This window comes from Ptychodera flava, chromosome 22 (assembly GCF_041260155.1).
Source record: "Ptychodera flava strain L36383 chromosome 22, AS_Pfla_20210202, whole genome shotgun sequence".
NCBI classification, from domain to species: Eukaryota; Metazoa; Hemichordata; class Enteropneusta; family Ptychoderidae; genus Ptychodera; species Ptychodera flava.
In genome coordinates this window covers 29,893,802-29,913,067 of record NC_091949.1, presented here as the reverse complement: position 1 = coordinate 29,913,067, position 19,266 = coordinate 29,893,802, and the positions used below count along the sequence as shown (strand labels likewise).

Genomic DNA, 19,266 nt, shown 5'->3' with positions numbered 1-19,266 from the left:
GCTTGATATATGATATGAAAATTAGTACGTTCAGAAGCTCACATTTGGATTTAACCTGACGATCTCTTTTGAAGTGAATTTTAGAGGTCTTTTAGAGGTATTTTAACCCTTCTCTGGGTGACGTTTTTATTGGCGTCGATAGACCAAAAAGCAGTACATATAATACGTCCAGCTGGTTATATACCTTGACATTTACGCCTACCACGGTGCAACGCACGTCGGCTTACTAAATTCGAACTGTAATCGGGAAGTTTTTCGTGAGAAAAAAATCAGGCTATTGTCTTCGAAAACAGTTTAAATCCAAGTAATTATCCTTTTCTTGTTTCTTGGTCCACTTCAAAACCAAAGATCGTACAGAGAAGCTTGACCTTGCGATCTATTCCGTCTTCATTTGTTCATCGACCATTTTGAATTGAGCAAATGACAGCCGACAGGTGTAGTACGCACGTTTTTATTGGCGTATATAAAGGTCACCACATCGGGATCAGCAATTCAGGTAGCCAATAGAATCGTCCGTTGCAATTCTGATTTTTATTAAGGCAGTATACGCAAGACCGTGCTGCATCGTAGTACAAGGCGATCGTAGTAGTCGCTCGTCTTCTAAATTTTGTTTCACATAAAAGCCGTTGCAAAGTTTGACTACACAGTTTGTGAAACTTGTCCGTATCATTTCAGAAGGTAAAACATATTTCAGCTATGAAAGAGTTCAAATTTTCCGAAAAAGTAGCCGACGAAATCGTGAGAGTAACCGGTCAATTTCGCCGGCTGCCGGCTCTTAATGAAACCCCTGCACTATACGCTGGTTTCGGGATAGAAACTCTGAATATAGAACGGGAAACCTGATTTTGAAGTGTTCAGTCGGCACATTTACGATGAGGTCAGCCAAAGAAACTCGCCAAAAGTATACAATCGGCCAGGACACCGTACATGTTACAACAATCGCACGATGTATAGTGAAATCACACCAACACTAAATCATAAATAAAATATACTTTTATTAAAGTATTGTGTAATTTATTTGATGAATTTTATTTCCAGCAATAAATATAAACATCGAAATTTTAACAAAAACAGAAATATATCACTGCCGTCACAGTATGACCTTTGGTGCTTATCGTATACCCACCTCATGTCTAAAACCCAATCAATTACAAATGTTCAAACGACTCGCTATCGGAGATCCCCTTCAAAGTACAGATCAGATGCTCCCTTTGAAACCGCCGTAGACAACGCCGCCAGATAATGATCACCTTAACACAACACTTGTCAACTCCCTAAAATAGATTAATGTACAAAACGTCCATTGCAAATAAACCATTTAGTTACATTCTGTTTTTACCATGGAAACGTTGACAAAAAGCACTCCCTAGAGCACTTTGCGACAACTTCACTATCATACAAAGTTTTCAGATTGAGATTACGAAAAACTCTATCCCGTCAACAACATAGCCAGATCAATGTTAATATGATCACTTTTTGCTTTTTCAAACCAAAGTCCCGCCACAAGAGGCATACATGTTCTACGATTTATTCAGCGACAAAGTAACAATTTAAGTCTTGCTCCTCTTATAATAAATCAGCGTTTAACGTCGCATTGTTTAGCAATGCAGCTGAATTAATACACAATTTCTCTCTAAATTTTGAAGGTAATTTATAGATTTTAACCCCCAGGTAATTTTCAAGGGGTACTGTTCGTACCGATCACGTACCTAGGTGTGGAAGAGAGAGAAAAAAAAATCAAACCTAATTAATGAACAACTTAAATGACGAAATGTCTACAGTTGTACATGGCAACACACGCCTTTCAAAGGTCTCCAGGCTTATCAGTAAATTTACACAGAGCTGGCTATGCGCAGGTTCTGTATAAATAGTCACTTAGATTGTACCAGGTGAACGGAGGTACATGAGGTATTTTGTTGTCGAAACCACGCGAGAGTACGGCATAGTGTTCATCTGGCCGCGTACTGTGGCTTGGCGTACACAAACGATGAACCGTCCGGACAGATAACACATGTTATCCCTGCCTCAGAAGAGTGTCCAGGTTTTATTGATTTGGAAAGGGAAATGGACATGTGTTGCAAAGCAGGTGAGTTAAACGATGATCCGCCTTAATTTTAGATAAATTTCGCCGGGTTGTAATAGTAAGGCCATTTAGTGATGTATCATAGTTATTTTCCCTGTCGAGTCGACGACGCCTTTTTCTCGCCGCTGGCCGAGTTCCACAGCTCACTCATACATTCCGAGTTGACCTCTTCCTGGGCTGAGAACAGAGCCAAGACACTGGACCACGGGCACACATCGGAAATGAATAGCGCCAAGTAACCCCGCGCTGTCATAATTTACGACGTACATACTCATCACAGGGGACTTGATTTATGGCATACGGTGACATGTTACAATAATATTGATCCCAGGATCACAAAACTGACAGTGTGCACACGACCAAAGTTTCTGCTTTCATAAACATCGTCCTGCCAATTTCGATTTTATTTCCCAGTTTCTGATTGGCTGATAGTCACAACAGAGAAGAGTTCAACTCTACCCAAGCAAGGTGCATTTGCTATAACAAGCTGTGTTGTCAAACTCTCGTTCGTTTCTCTGAGATTATGTAAGAAAACAAGCCGTCTTCAATAGCGAAGTACTTTAATGCGCAAGGAAAACACAAGTTTAACAGGAACGAAATAACAATTTGGTATTTCCCGTTTCGCACGCAATGAAACGGCTGTATTCACTGCTCGATGAGTTCACACACAGAATGTGTGTTCGCCGGTCAGATACACGTTTACACTGGGTACCAGCTACACTGTATACATTGGCAGAATAACGCCCTTTTCGACAAATTGTTCATAATGATTGAGAACTAATGGCGGGTTTATTTTCCATATTACGTGGCATGTTTTACTTTCAGTGTTGAACTGAACTGGAAATTTCAAAAAAAAACCGTTTAACACGCTGTTTTGAAAAACGACTGCGTCCAGGTCTCAATATCACCATTCTTCACACATAGTGAGTGATCGTTGGAAACTCATTGGCTGTTCGAACGCCTTGCACGTGTCTTCATAAAATCTGCCTCATTAATAATGAAATTTACTCCAAGAACGCGCGTACGAGTTTTCTCCGTGGCGACAGAGTAAATCTGCAAATGTATATTCATTTCAGGTGTGGCGGAAGACGAGGTGATCTGGGGTCAGATCATGACCTATCAACGTGTCATTCCCATAATTATTGGTTGAAATCCATTATGCAATAAATTATCCCACGGGTTGGAAATATATAGCATTTGTAAATTCGAAGTCACGAGGGATAATAAATGCGTGTGAATTTTACTATGAAGTTTGAATCGCGGGAGACGGAATCAATTTATCTTTGATTGAATTTTTCATTTATTGGAAAACGTTGCCGGTCGTGAACCTACCCGGTGCACCCTAGGCAGTTGTATTAAACTTGGGTACATACTCCGCCATGGGATGTAACACAGACTTAGCGTCGTTACCCGGCGCCATTTTGAGTGTCAGGACGCAGGACGCCCATTGTATCATATTTGATATTGGTAAATTTACAACAATTTCTGCAAGTAGTGAGTCATCGACAATATAGGCTAGGTCATATAAAAAATCAAACTAAAAGTGTACATACTTTTCCCATTCACGGCACCAGATTTATGCGTTTGTTACAGCGACCCTAATTGTATTTGAAAGGAAGGACAAAACTGAATGATGTGTACTTCTGTTGCCTAAGAAACAAATATGTTCAGTTGTGAGACAGTTTTATGCGATGGTAAAATTTAAGGCGTCTAGGTTGGTTCTAGAGTCATGTAAGGTGTCCATTTGTCCAACGGTTAAGAGTCAACTTTAACCGAGTCAACCAGGATGGCAGCATTAATCTTTCTGACGAGAGAAGTCAGTGCCAGCTTGTTCTTGGTACTGTCTTATCCACAGCCTGTTCAGCGCAGCAATCCGGTAGGCCTCTGCAAAGTACAAATGACAAATGTAGCGGCGAGATCACGTTGTAACATTTTATCGTCAGACAGGTTCCTTTGCGCGCCAATCGTCACGGTGTGAGCAAGGTTTTTTAAGCACAAATGTCATTTCCATTAAAAAATGCCGTACGATGTGGGTGCGGTGTTATCAGCAACGGTGATCGTATACAGGCTTTAGTTAATGTCTTACTTGTCCCAGTGCTTAGCCGATGCAACCACGGACAATGAGATAAGATAAATATGATTCTAATCCTCACAGTGACCTCATATCGCACCATGAGGTCTTTGGCGCCAAAAACTGACATAGTGAGATGAATTCCACCTAAACCAACTGAGGAGACAAAAACTACGACAAAGCAAACATTAGTTCTGATTTGAAATTATACTGCTTCCGATACCAATCACAATGCGGAACATGGACGAGGAGACACAAGCAGTGATATTCGCTCAGGGTACATAATGGTTTCTTTAAAAAACCGTTATGTGTGATGTGACCCATCCTTGTGCCGAATGCCTATTTTAAGGGCTTTATTTGATGGGTTTTTTTTTTCTTTTTTGTATGGTAATGTATCGAATTTTAAAACTTTCCAAGCTGTTTAGCCACTGATTAAAAGCCAAAATGGTGTCGCCGTGATATTTAAAATAATGTGATCGCGCTACAATTCATAGAAATCAAGTCAGTACAACTAGGTTACACGGTCGTCATAAATTGTTTTCCGTGTCATTTATACGTTTAAATACTATCCACAACATTTGTACATTAATATGGCGAGAGATCTTAAACAGCGCCCCCAACGGAAGTTTGTTTGGTCGGTTGAATGAATGACGAGAGGTGTCCATCTGCAGATTTTACTGACTCGATCGCCATGTAAGGTTGGAGGTTCATCTTTCTTATGGCGTCAAATTAAGTCAAACACTCGGATATGTATCTGCATTTGAGAGAATCTGTAATTTAGTTGAAATGGTCCACATCTATGTGTAAACTTTAACCAGAATGACGTCACGAAATCAATCGTCCGATTCTCGACCACGTGACCATGAAGTAAAAACATGTAGTTTGAACATCGACTAGAGGGGGAGCGTAACTGGTACGGGTTGGCAAAGTTTGGAAGCCACATACCGTCGTCTCTTGACACGGCATTGTACCATATCGTACGGAATGGCTCAGACCGATCTAATGGGGTGAATCGTACCGGCTTGGAAAATCTGGTTGCGTCTAGCGTGAATGCAAACACCAAATATTCAAATAATTCATCGTCTTTTATTAGTTCAAAAGAGTATTTCTTCAGCATTGGTTCGCCGCTACCACCTGTTGGCGGCAATGATCTTGTCTTCCTCAAGCTCATTCACATGGTCCGCGGCTCCCAGGCGTTACAAAGTGAAAAGTACCGAGTCAAAGCAAGGCACAGTGGCCTTCATGTCCGCTGTATCTTGACCCTGGGAGATACCACATATGCTTTTATCATATTTTACATATGTTAGTACAACGATATCCACAAGAAAACAGTTGAAAACAGCATGGACGTGATGTAGGTTTGATATAGTCAAACAGAGGATATCTTGTTTAACATGGAATCAAATCCTTGAACTGTCGGAATATACATTTATACATGTCATGCTTCAAGGCGAAACTTCAAGTCGAACTCATTTAAGTCAATATTGGAAAATGGCTTGAGTATAAAATCGGTTCAGGCCTACGCACAGACCTATTGGACCCGGTGCCATGTGTGGTACTCATTGCTCGTGTAAAACATAGACAAAGCAACAGGTTGTATACATATTCCTTGGACCTTGAGGTATAGCATCAGAAACGATAACACTGACACTTCTCCTTGATTCTTAATCGTTCTTTCAGTCATCTCGTTTTATATTTTCTTGTTGACCGTTATGTTATGTTGTGTTAGGTAAAGAACTTGAGTCAATTTTATACAACCATTACTCGCAGATCACCTTACCAAATCTATTCACTGTTTTTTTACTTTCCAGGTCGCTTGTCCATGCCACATTGACCATCAGACTTGTCCTCGTATGTACGTTGTAGCTTCATTTTTTACCCCGTATTAACACTGAGGTTGATGTTCGATTTGTGATACCATCAGCCTCGCTGTCAATACGGCGTAAGGGATGGTATTCGTCACGCCTCCTGTCTTGCTAACAGTTCGGTTTAAGCAATATCAACGTCGCCTTATTCATCGTTACCATGGTGGTACCAAGAATGGCTCCAACGGCCAGAATTTAAACAGACAACGATTTTGACGAGATTTTGCAATTTGAACACTGACGATCAGTAGAGAACGATAATCATCCCTAACATTCTTGGGTCTTTTTCCAGCACTGCTGCAAAATTGCTAGTTTCAGCGTGAAAATTGAAAAAAAACTCGTCGAATTGATTCACATATTGACTTTTTCAAATCCATTTTGACAGTAGTACTGAAAAATTGTTCATAGACAAAAATTCACATTCAATGATAAAAAACATGAAATACAAATTATTTCTGCAGTAACTGTAAAATGCTTCTACCACTGCAACACGATAAACCAAGCAAACGGATCAGGCAAACTTGACCTTGTAGCGATGGATAGTTTATGGTCTGTAAGTGATTAGCTACTGAGTATTATGAAACAGATTGGGATTCAAAGATGAAAATAACAAACAAATCTCAAATGGATCCACCAATAGCAAATGTTAAGTACCAACCTATTATGACATGAAGGCGTTTGTCCAGGTTATGATGATTTCGAGTAAAATCAGAGTGATGGTATGTACACACAGTTACATATACTGCGGAACACCAGTTGACAAAATTATACATATCTCGCAGGTTGCTTGGCAGAAGGACATACAGTTTGATACCGACTAGATAGACGTTTTACCATCGAACCAAATTTTCGATACGCAACGTGAATGTTGAATCAAATACATTAGAGCTATCAATCAAACACACTGAAGCTAGCTGTCAATCAAACACATTGAGGCTGTCAATTATATGAATGTCTGTCCTCTCACAAACTCTAGAGTCGCCCTCGTGAAATCGTTTAGTCTGGCTTTGGACATCGTTTTGCTTAGTAACATAGAATGGGTAGCAGACACCACGTGTACGATTGCTTTTGATTTTGTGTAGGCGCAAATTCCCATCCTACCGCGAGAACTATCAGAGTATCATGAGACTTAAATGCCACCTTGCCCCCAAGGTCAAAGTCTTCAATTGATGACGTTTATATAGGCTAAAGGTTACAAACGAATCTCGTTAGAAACGAATTCAAAAAGACATGTTTCAACGTATAAATAAATGCATACATTGATGATGTCACAACGCAAGAATATTACTAATCAACTGAAAAGGCACTGATTGTTGTGAACAGACTATTCTTTCTAACATCATGTCCAATGGAAAATCATATCTGACAACCATATTTTACTGGTCGACTGATCCATTTTGTGTTTGAATGAATTTCTAGATTATTTTTGTAAAAGGTAAATGAATTATTTCAGACTAAATCAAAGATGTTAAAGCTGTATAGAAAGCTTCTTTTAATGATATTATTGAATAAATACAATTGGAAACGGACACAAAGTTCATCTCTTTCCTTTCCGATAATTCCTTACGGGAATATAACTTCCAAGTTTTGATTCTCAATATTGAACAAGCTGCCATATCCCCCGCTTGTTATATAGTCCATGCCAGCTTGAATTATTGATTCACGTAAACAAACCTCGGTAGATTTTGATTCCATACACTGAGTAAATCTGTTGGTGAGAGAATCATGGAATAGTTTATGTGATTTCAAGCATGGGGAAGTTGATAAAAATGGACAATGCAATGTTGCTTTGTGATGCAGATCATATCAAGAACTGTGTTAAAATAAGTCCAAGTTATTTCCTTGATTTTGGTAAAATCTTTGTCGAAGAACAGACATTGACACTATGGCGTGACTTTTGTCATTTATCATATCAGGATGTACCCTAGTTTCTCTTGACGGATAAACGTGGCCGAATTGAGACTATTGTAGGGTTCAATCAACTTCCCAGCCTACATGCTCCATTGTCGCGTCAAATTTAATGATGAATCGATAGAATATCTGGACAGAAGTTCAGACTTTTGACCACTGATCACAGGTCACACATTATTACCGTATCTCAGAGGATGCAAGCAGATGGTCCAATATTCACAGGTCTGGAAAAATGTACCCATGTAAAGTGTACCACTAAACAAATACACATTAGAAAATACAAAATTATACTGCTTCTGATCACTTTGATATTCTTCTGAGATGCTGTATGTCTGGCTTTTAAGTTTAGTCTGCGTGAAATGCGATCCTTTAATGGTCTGTATAGCCATCTTGTCTTTAGACAACGAAAACTGTAATATGATTCATGCCGAAAACATGGAACAAGGTATCGAGCTCTTTCCAAAGGAAACTGCATGGATTTTATTGGATCTTTCACTATTCTGTCCAGATTTCCATTTAGCTCCATACTGACAGTACAATATGTGACATGTGCAAGCCATTGTACAACTCTGGGCAGCACTAATAAAGACCTTTATGTGCGTTTTGCTTTCATTAAAAAATTCTCTGGATGACTGTGCCTGGTAGAAAAATTGTCTGGCCAAATTCAAAAGACTTCGTGCTTTAGGTACATGTTGCAGGATTATTTTTTTACTGTTGTTTCATTTAGCAAGAGATTTTTAATACATGTATTGCCAGTCGTACTTTTCTCAAATTTTAGGCAATCGCAATTTGCAACTTCTGTTTGCAACAGACTCATTTGTTCAGGGAGAAGATTTCGTTGAAGAATCATTTTCAAAAACAATACCTACCTTCACCTTGTTGACATACTTGATACATGACCCCTTCCATATCAAGATACATGCCTTTACATGTGATTCTGTCTAAAAGATGATAAAACATGAAAATATTGAAACATTCATAAAAGAGTATTGAGATATTCATGAAGTATTGGAATTTAGAAAATATACTTTATGTGCAGGATGGAAAAAAACCTATGATTGACCAGTTTGTATCGTTTTGTTTGGAAATTGACATACATGATTTTTCAGGAGGAAAAGCCCCTCTGTTGTATATTCCATGCACCATCGAAACTTGTTTGGGGCAAAATGTGCAAAACGTTGTGACTTCATAAAAAACTACACTCAACTGCCTGCGCAGGTCTCTGTCGTGCTTGACGTCAAGCGGGTACGACTTTGTCAACCATTTTGCATGCTTTAATTTTCAACCCCCTCATCGTCTTTGACTTTACTTATATAGAAAACAAGTTATAAAGCATTGAATATTGGATGAAAGAGCGGTCGTGAACAAATTTGTAGAAATTTGATCTAGATAATATATAGATAACTGAACGGTCCCCAAATTGAAATACTGAAAATATTTTGCAATATGCTAGTATTGTTTTGAAGCCAGATGGTGCGAGTGGCCGTCTGTCTTTAATCCGGTTTGAAGACTAAATCCTGTTTATAACATTTCAATTACATTGATGTTTTGCTGTAAAGAAAATGCTACCACTAAATAGTACAAAATCGATTCAGGGTTCAAACAGGAAATAGCTGCTGACCTTTACAGGTCGTTTTTCACATTAACTCCACAACAGTTATCTGTGCGGTGATGACGTCAAAAGGTTCAAACCGTTCAATCCATAAATACTGTCGTAAATCAACGTGTTTAATATTTGTCAGCTGGACATAAATATATAACATATGATTTTTGACGTTTGGGTACAGGGTTAACGAATAAAAAAGGTTAAAGTTTGAAGTTCTCTGGTACTTGTAACTTAATTAATTTCAATGAGTTTTCTCCATTGCAGATCTATCCACTTGGTCATTCTTGAGCAGGAAGAAACGGAGGTAGAAATTACCATTAAATCAACGTTTCGAATAAAATTATTTTGTCTTCTGCGCTAAGGTTACAATTAAAGATAAATATGAGAATGGTGCTTCAACATGTGACTCTTTTAAGCAGTGAATCGCCATTTTGTGACACCACTTATGTACAGTGTAATCATCATAGTGTACACAACTTTACCTTCTGGACAGCGCCCTCAACACAGTGCTAATCAGTCACAGGCTGGATGTTCTGTCAATAACACCTTTTTGACTGAGTGCGTTCAGTGAGACAGGGATGTATAGAACTTTACAAAAAGAGATGAGACATACATACATACATACATACATACATACATACATACATACATACATACATACATACATACATAGAAACTTATTCTCAGGCAGACGTAGAGACAGATAGACAGATAGACACATATTAATGTACGGTTAGGTACAAGGGTGTTCGACAAAGTGGGAAGGACGTGAGATGACGAAGCAAGAAAATCATTAAGCCAAAGAAATTAGTCGCAAACGAATATGTTGATTCAATAAAAACATTGACATGACACAGAGAACAGAAAGACGACGAACTGACTGAGTAATTAGATGGAGTCTTCTTGGTGGTCACGTGTAAAAACAAACTGACGGATCAGATGGTGAGCGTCGTAAATACCCATCTGATGACGCGGAGATAAAATTGTACATGATTCTTTGAATATCGTACATATGCTAGCTGTACGCAATGTAACGGTGGTTGCAGACGCATTTCATGTTTGCTGTGCCGACGAAGAGCTAATCAACCGCCATTTTATTACGCTATCACTTGTTATCTACTGGTCAGTATTCGCGTATGTAACACCGAATGTATCCATAGACAATGTGATACCAAAACCAACTACGCTTTATTCGTTCAGCCGCAATGTATGTGGAGGCCATATGTGCTTTAATGTATGTGTACGTGCTTTCATCTCTACAACATTGGCTAATTTATTTCGTTGGCGAACTCTGTCATAAATTACAAACACAGATGTTACTTTTTAACAATAAATACGACATCGACGTTGAGAGCTTACCAACAGCAGGGGATTAGGGTCACAGTGAATAAAGGCGATTAGGCTAAAATCACTACCGTCTACCTTTCAATTCCTTGGCAGATTGTATTGATAAAAGTGAAAATAAGGTTACATGGGAAGGTGTTCAGAACGTAATAGTTTTCAGAATATTTCAGATTTAAAAATCAATGTGTACACAAGGATTTGTGCATTTCATGTATTACTCTGTTATGAACAACGACATGAAGAAAAATTGAGACGGGGTAATCAAATAGGACCCTTTGTATGTCATCTAGATGAATTATTCATGAAGCATATGGTTGAATCAAATCGTAAATTAAAGACTGGTTATATCCTTATCGCAAATCTTGTGGCGCGGAAAACTCCATCAAGCTAGTCGATGGAAATGAAAGTGATTCAAGTCTCATTTAAATCTAAATTTCTTAATTTCTGAAGTAAAATACGTGCAGGGAAGAATTATATATATATATATATATATATATATATATATATATATATATATATATATATATATATATATATATATATATATATATATATGTATATATATATATATATTTACAAATATATATATGTATGTATGTATGTATGTATGTATGTATGTATATGTGTGTAGGACATTGACAGATATTTGTCAATTTATCAGCGCTTCTAAATTCTATACACAAGGTTTTCTTGTTTATTCGTCATATTAGTCTAACCTGTCATGACCTACTAAAACATGTTGATTTTATGAATTTAATGTAAGCTAACTCATATTTCATCCCTTGTGAAACATCAGTTTCCTATGTTCACCATCGCGTCCTTGTGAATGGGTATGAAATAAAAGCAAACGTCTGAACGACTGACCATGACATAACGTTCAAGTTCAAGTTTAAAAAAACAACAGCAATCTCACAGTTCCTTTCACTGTATTTTAAATGAATTCACAATGAGGCATGGATTGAAACGCCAGCATTATGTTGACTTACTGTAATAGAATTATTGCCAATTTCCGTCACATCCTATAAGAACCGGAATATTTGTATTTGACAACAGGAAGGACCTTCACTGGTTACCCTGGCAACACGGCTGTACCATCTGCCGTCGTGTTCGATGGTGGTATTGCTGTGCGACTAAAAGAAGAAAAGAAAAGTCGGTGTTAAGTACAGACACGTTGCGTTTCACGCCGTCTAGTGCAAAATAAACATTGTTTATTGATCGTAGTGCTTACAAGTGAAACGTGTCCTGAAAAAAGAAGTGAAATCAGATGATTTCTAAATGCCATGAAACATCAACATTATTAAGTTAAAATGTATTTTCAGGATTTATACTTACTTTTGTAGCACAACCTAGTATGACTAAAAGTAGTTCCGTTTTTATTGGCTCTAGTAGCTGTCCATATCTTTCATAGGGAAACTGCTACTATAGATATGTATGTATGTATGTACGTATGTATGTATGTATGTATGTATGTATGTATGTATGTATGTATGTATGTATGTATGTATGTATGTATGTATGTATGTATGTATGTATGTATGTATGTATGTATGTATGTATGTATGTATGTATGTATGTATGTATGTATGTATGTGTGTGCATGTATGTATGTATGTATGTATGTATGTATGTATGTATGTATGTATGTATGTATGTATGTATGTATGTATGTATGTATGTATGTATGTATGTATGTATGTATGTATGTATGTATGTATGTATGTATGTATGTATGTATGTATGTATGTATGTATGTGTGTGTATGCATGTATGTATGTATGTATGTATGTATGTATGTATGTATGTACGTATATACATACATACATACATACATACATACATACATACATACATACATACATACATACATACATACATACATACATACATACATACATACATACATACATACGTACGTACGTACGTACGTACATATGTATGTATGTATGTATGTATGTTTGTTTGTTTGTTTGTGTGTGTGTATCTATGTATCTATGTATGTGAACCATTTAGAGGGTTGCAGTTATAGATCTAATTGGGTTGTACAACCAAATGTTAACACCTGTTACATCAATGTCGATAGAATTCTATGAAGCAAAGATGTAATTAGGTTATACGTCAGTCGTTATTCATGCAGAAACTGATCACGAATAATTAATAAGATAAAGGTTTATATCAGCTGCCTGTACAAGTCACGAATTATTCTTATTTTTATCATCGAATATTGAAAATTCCATTCAGGGCGAGTCGGTGTAAGATATAATCGAGCGCGCTGTTCTGATGACAATTTAGTGAAAAAGATGATGAATGGTGACGTTAATAATTAATGTTTGTAATTTACATGCAAAGGACCAACGAGGGAAAAGTTTGACACGTCTGTTTGCCGACATGACATCGTAAACTTTTTTGACTGGATATTCATGAGAACTGGTGTAAACTACGTCAATAGCACATTAATATAGTCTGGCTGACCAAATTTACCTCCTACTTAATAACGCTATAAAATACAGTCTTCTTCAAAATTAAAACGCTTCCTTTAATCAGTTGAAATGTCAATTATTCTCTGTTTTAATTAGGTAATGATCACACAAGGTCGCACTATAGGGATGGCAATAACTAACAGTAAATATCCTACTGCAATATTTCATTGGAAATAAACTGTGTAACATTTCAACAGTTTTCTTTCAATCTCTATGATCGCTGTTTCTATGAATGCTGTTTTCCTTTAAATTACTCTGCGTGTTGAGAGGAAAGGAAACACTCGATTACGTTCGAAGAAAGAGTTTTGCTTGCAGAGTATACTTCGCGGTAATGGCCAATCAGTGGCATTCTGGGTAATTAATAGCGCCATCCGATCTTTTATGACAAACAAAATAAAGAGTATGCTGACATACGTTGCTAATGCACAGACGAGTACGGATTATGTTTCTGCGCATATGAAAGGAAATTGTGAAAAACTTATCGTCAGACATAGCGTTGTTATGCAGCTATATATACTGGTGAAAGTGTAGCCAACGTTAACGATCACTGTGCAGCGGCTGATAGCCACGTCGACATTTTCATCAGATAGCCTACGCTGTAAGGAATGAATTAGCGCATGTCGAAAACCTGAATACTCCAGGAGACGTCCTTTCCTATACATAGATTTTGGTGGAAATGTTAATTCACAATGGAAGAGTTTGTGAAGTCACTCAATCTCTCTGACGCCCAGGTTACGTACCTTCGCGCCAACTGCTCGGCCGTCTACGGACCTGTCCTTTGTGTCCAAATTCAACGTATACTCGAATTACTCTATGGACCATGTCGTTACGTACCGAAGGGATATTTTCCGGTGTTCGGAACAGACTTTGTAGTCACCATCGTCATCTCATATGTCCTGGTGTTCGTTTTGACGATGTTTGGAAACATCGTGGTCGTCATAGTTATGTTGAAATTTCGTCGCATGCGAACCGTAACGAACATTTACCTGGTTTCCCTGGCGTTTTCAGATCTCATGATCGCTCTATTTTGTATGCCCTTCGATACCCTGTACAGTGTGACAACAAACTGGCCCTTTGGTGAGGCCATGTGTAAAATTTCTCGTTTCGTACAAACGTTTTCGGTGTCCACGAGCGTTCTGACGTTGACAGCGATAGCCGCCGACCGCTACATCGCCATTCTTTATCCGCTGAAAGCTCGGCTCATTCACACCAACCAGAGAGCAATAATAATTCTGTTGATTATCTGGGTTCTGTCCGCAGCGATGATGACTCCGCAGCTTTTCGTACTGACCACCCGAGACATTTGCGATCCAGACAGCCTCAAGATCTACACTACTTGCGTTGAAATATGGGGAGACGATGCTATCATCCCTGGTACAAACACGTCGACGTCGATCACCAGCAGCACTCACGCGTATTCACTCTACCTGCTGTTCGCTTTGTGGATCGTACCGCTCTCAGTCATGGCATTCGCGTACATTCGTATCGGACACCGGCTTTGGACCCAGAAACCAATCGGCGATGGACTGGGTACAAATAACACCGTTATGAAGCACGAACAGTCGTTAAAACAGAAGAAGAAACTGATCAAAATGTTGATGGTTATTTTGGTTCTCTTTGCCGTCTGCTGGGGTCCGATGTTCCTATGGAACGTGGTCAGAGATTTCACATACAACTTTTACCATCTGGCCAGCAAACACGCTGACTGGACTTACAAGGTATTTGCGGCTATTCGACTCATCGCCTACAGCAATAGCTGTTTTAATCCTATCATATACCACAAGATGAGTGAAAACTTCAAGAACCATTTCAGGGCAACTCTAGGGTGTGCGTGCTGCAAGACTAACAAAGTTGGAGACGCAACTGCGACTTTGACTCAACACAACAACACGTTGCAGAGCGTGGCTGCCGAAGCCGTCCAGTGACAATAATCGAATATTACAAGAGACTTATCATTGGCTAATGTACGGCAGTGAGATGAGATTACAACAACTTGTACCTGAACGTTGTACCTGTTCACTGTTTCTGCACAGAAACTGCTCGGTGTGTATTCCTGAAAACAAAGAAACCAATCGTCAAACATTTCCGTGCGACCGTGATCACATCGGCATGGTTGGCTTGGGCAAAATCCATCGATGTATTGAAACTATTATGTTGATAATTTGAATTCTCTTTGTTAATTCTGTTTGGAAGTGTCATGATTTACTTAAAACAGTCTTACAGACATTTGAAAACTGTTTGATAAAAGAGAAGAGAGAAAACGAAAATCGATGATGTGATGAGAAACAATTATGATTTCATCAGTTACCCTGGTGATTACCGCGTAACCCGTTGCTTTGAGCATGCGTAATATTTATGATGGGTTTTAAAACGGCGGTCCGAAAAGCCTAAGGCTTTGACGACGAGAACATCGTTAATCCGGGCACATTTCTTTCGTTAAGTATACGAGTGTCTTAACGAGCACGAAGAAACGCTATGACATGGAGACATTATATGAAACAGTTACGTGGATGTTGGTGACTGTTGATGACTGTTGATGACTGTTGATGACTGTTGAAGATCGATGCGAAGATGGAAGGAGTTACCAAAGGTGGTCCATGCCAGGCCAGTCACTACACTTACCGTTTTCTCTTGTTAAATTTCTTGACTTGGCTTTTAGGTTGTAGTCTTTAATCCGAAGGATTTAATGTACATATGTTACCTACGATAAGGTTTTGTCATGTTTAGTTTCTGATTCTAAATCATTGCAAATAGCTTCATCCTAAACGTCCTCGTAGCAATATTTCAGTTTAAATTTTGTTCTTAAATTTTGAGACTTAGCACGAATCCTGTCAGGAGGAAACTTGGTGTTGGGGTCTGAATCAAAAGAAACTTGAAAAGTAGACTATTGTACGTCATCCCAATTCGATATCATATTAAGTACTTTTCATTTTAGGGATGTACTATAGGGATATATGTAATTTAGTTTTATTTAATCGTAAGCTAGTTATTTACTATTCCAGTGGCATTTTAATTCTGCTTTTAATGTCGCAGATATTGCTTTCTGTCGTGCGTAACGTACCAGTGAAAGTTTAATGTATGATGTTAAAATGTTATCCATCATGTTTCAAAGGTACCTTCTCAATTAATGGTCGATTTCAGTGACGTAACCGATGGTGTTTCTCAATTAATGGTCGATTTCAGTGACGTTACCGATGGTGTTTCAAAAACACAACCATTGGCATTAGAGTTGTAGAGTGCAAGACGTTACAGCTTTGCCGTCTTTGAATTAATTGGAACAGATGTGTCTATTCACAGTCGATTGTTCATATTCCGTGTTGTGCTGTTCGTCGCTGTGCAAATTTCGGAGTTATCTCTTTGTAACAAAACGAGTCTGTGATGTCGGTCATGAGTGATGTTCTTTCTGCTTTTTAAAGATCGTCTGCAATCGCCGCTCGATCAGATTGTGACATGAACAGACTGAAACATTTTACTTGTTGAACAGATAATAGGGACATGCAACAAAATAAAGCCATTTTTCATGGGATGCGATTGTGATCACATCTGAATAGATTTGTTCACATCGCCTCAAAACCTAGTTGCAACATAAATGTAAGCTGTCGCAAATCCCCATATTTTATTTAATAAAATACACCAGACTGACAAGAAATGATTGGCTGTGGCATCTCCAAACAATACAAAATGCGATCCCTTCGTCATTATTCAAATAGGGAGCCATACGTTCGGACTTAATGAAAATTAACAATTTTCACTCCGTTTACCAGCTTGAGATGAACGCCCTCATCGGCGCGAAATATTACCAACCATGTCGGCGACCAAATTAAAACCATTTCCTGTTACCTGTTTTGTGTCATTATCGTAATCCTTTTCATCAATAGACGTCATTTGATTTTATCACTGAACCTCTAAAGTTATAATTTCTAATTTTTCGTCAATAAAATGTGAAAAAATGATCATGCTTCAAGGACAGTCAGTTCCACAACATTTACCTTCCATCATAAGCTTACTGAGTGACAGGCAGATTCTATCGCTGAGTTGTAGTCATGGTCAAATGACTGTAATCCATACTTATTTGCGAATTTGATTGTGAACATATGGCGAAACCGTAGTCAGTCTTCGTGTGTTTCCAGTTCGATTTTTCTTTCAATATTTACAGAAATTCAGTTTATAACAGAAGTAGCGCAACATTTCGACATCAAAAATTAATATAGCCACAACATCTTTCTATACCTCAAATTCAATGAGATATCACAATCAGTTCTACCGATCAAATAATGTGTCACAATTTATTGGACCAATCAAATAAAGTGCCAAAAGTTCCTTGACGAAATAAATGACGTGTTATTTCCATGATGTACTGCTGAGCTAGCTAGCTTGGCTCGAGATTATGGAGGGGCAGTGCTAAGACACACGGCGACTTAGCATACGTCGACGCCTAAGAACTAAAATTTACGATTGCCCCATAAGCCGTTCTGATTCAGGCATCGTATATTGACTACTGTGATGTATTTTTTGTGCGTGATGAAAATGCTGACGTGCCCCTAAAACTCACTGTTCGTGACGTCAGTACCAACACTTCAATTTTATTATTTGTTCCGTATCCCATGCAAGTAGAACCGCTCCTTACATTGGTCCACTTGTAACGTGCTAAACTCGATGAGTCTAGGGGGAAATTGAAAACGCGTACAACTCGACAATTAATAAGGTTTTAAGGGCACCGCTCCCTTCAAGATGTAATTGATATTCAGAGTGTAAATCGGCTACGTGCTTTCTCGCGTTAATGAGCTTATTTCTCGTTTAGATTGGAACATGTCAGAAGAAAGGGCGAGTGAAATCGTGTGATGTGTTCCAATACTTCACCAATGTGACAGGCTTTTCTTTCAACCGAGGAAAATTGTATTTACCAGGTGTTTCATCATCATATTCCTAAGTAATGTATTACTATATTATATATACAGAAGATCAGTTTGTATATTTGTACTATAATTCAAATCAACACCTATAATTTTAATAGAACTAATGTGTATTTATTTCGCGGTATGAAGGCAAATATATTAAGGGAAACAAAATTAATTTTCTTCGATTTTGAAATGTTGTAAATACAAATTCTTTAACGTATTATTATATGTGTACTTTTGTAACAGTTACGTCAAAATTACCGAATAAATGTTTGACTGCTAAATACATTCGATAAATATCACATACATTTATTTGTGCTTTCTGACAATCTTGATGTGCCTTGGTGCATTTTTAAGTCTAAAGTCCGATGCTAACTTCCTTTAGCAGGTATTCATGGTGTACTTGCAATATCACCGGTGAAATTTTCGTTGTAACACTATTGGGACTAATTTGGGATAATTGGATGGTGAAGTAATGTCGGTTTAATCTACAAATGTTACCTCATCTGCTTTTCTTTTTGCGTTATACACTTGTTTTTGTGAGTTATTTGCAATTGCAACATTCAGCTATAGAGCACCTAACTCTTTTGAGAAATTTGAAAAATATGAAAATCCAATTATCTCAAATTAGTTCCAATTGTGTTAATTTCTTTTATCATGGAATTTGAAAATTCTCGGGTCTATATAAGCTATTTTCGGTCAATAAGATGCGGCGTGTATAGTGTTTTAAACATACCGACCGAATTAATAAAGGACTTTACCTATGAAGATACCTTTCTGGATTAATTGAAGATTTTTATCAAATTTTAGCATTCGATTCAACGGCACGATTGACCGTGTTGTGAATGTTATAAGACACGTGTAATACAATCCGTAGCCACACATTAAAACACTTACCATTGCTTCCATTTTATAGGGACATGCCATTCTCAGAGAATTAAATAGTGTGCCTCGACAGAGTTAATTTGATCTCCGATTGATATCGTTTTTCTGCTCGCTTAACATTCTACA

The 19,266-nt window shown here is 37.9% G+C and overlaps 1 protein-coding gene and 1 long non-coding RNA gene across 2 annotated transcripts; one reads left to right on the top strand and one right to left on the bottom strand.

Moving 5' to 3' along the window:
- Window positions 1–5,889: 5,889 nt before the first annotated feature.
- LOC139123163 (uncharacterized) lies at window positions 5,890–12,534 on the bottom strand. Its single transcript, XR_011549614.1, has 4 exons — window positions 12,213–12,534; window positions 11,867–12,010; window positions 8,800–8,871; window positions 5,890–7,727 (listed from the first exon to the last, which is right to left on the bottom strand). It is a non-coding gene; the product is annotated as an uncharacterized lncRNA (long non-coding RNA).
- Window positions 12,535–13,760: 1,226 nt separating this feature from the next.
- LOC139123162 (QRFP-like peptide receptor) lies at window positions 13,761–19,027 on the top strand. The gene has a single exon (XM_070689230.1). The coding sequence runs from the start codon at window positions 14,047–14,049 to the stop codon at window positions 15,280–15,282; it is 1,236 nt and encodes a 411-aa protein (XP_070545331.1). The 5' UTR covers window positions 13,761–14,046; the 3' UTR covers window positions 15,283–19,027.
- Window positions 19,028–19,266: the final 239 nt, after the last annotated feature.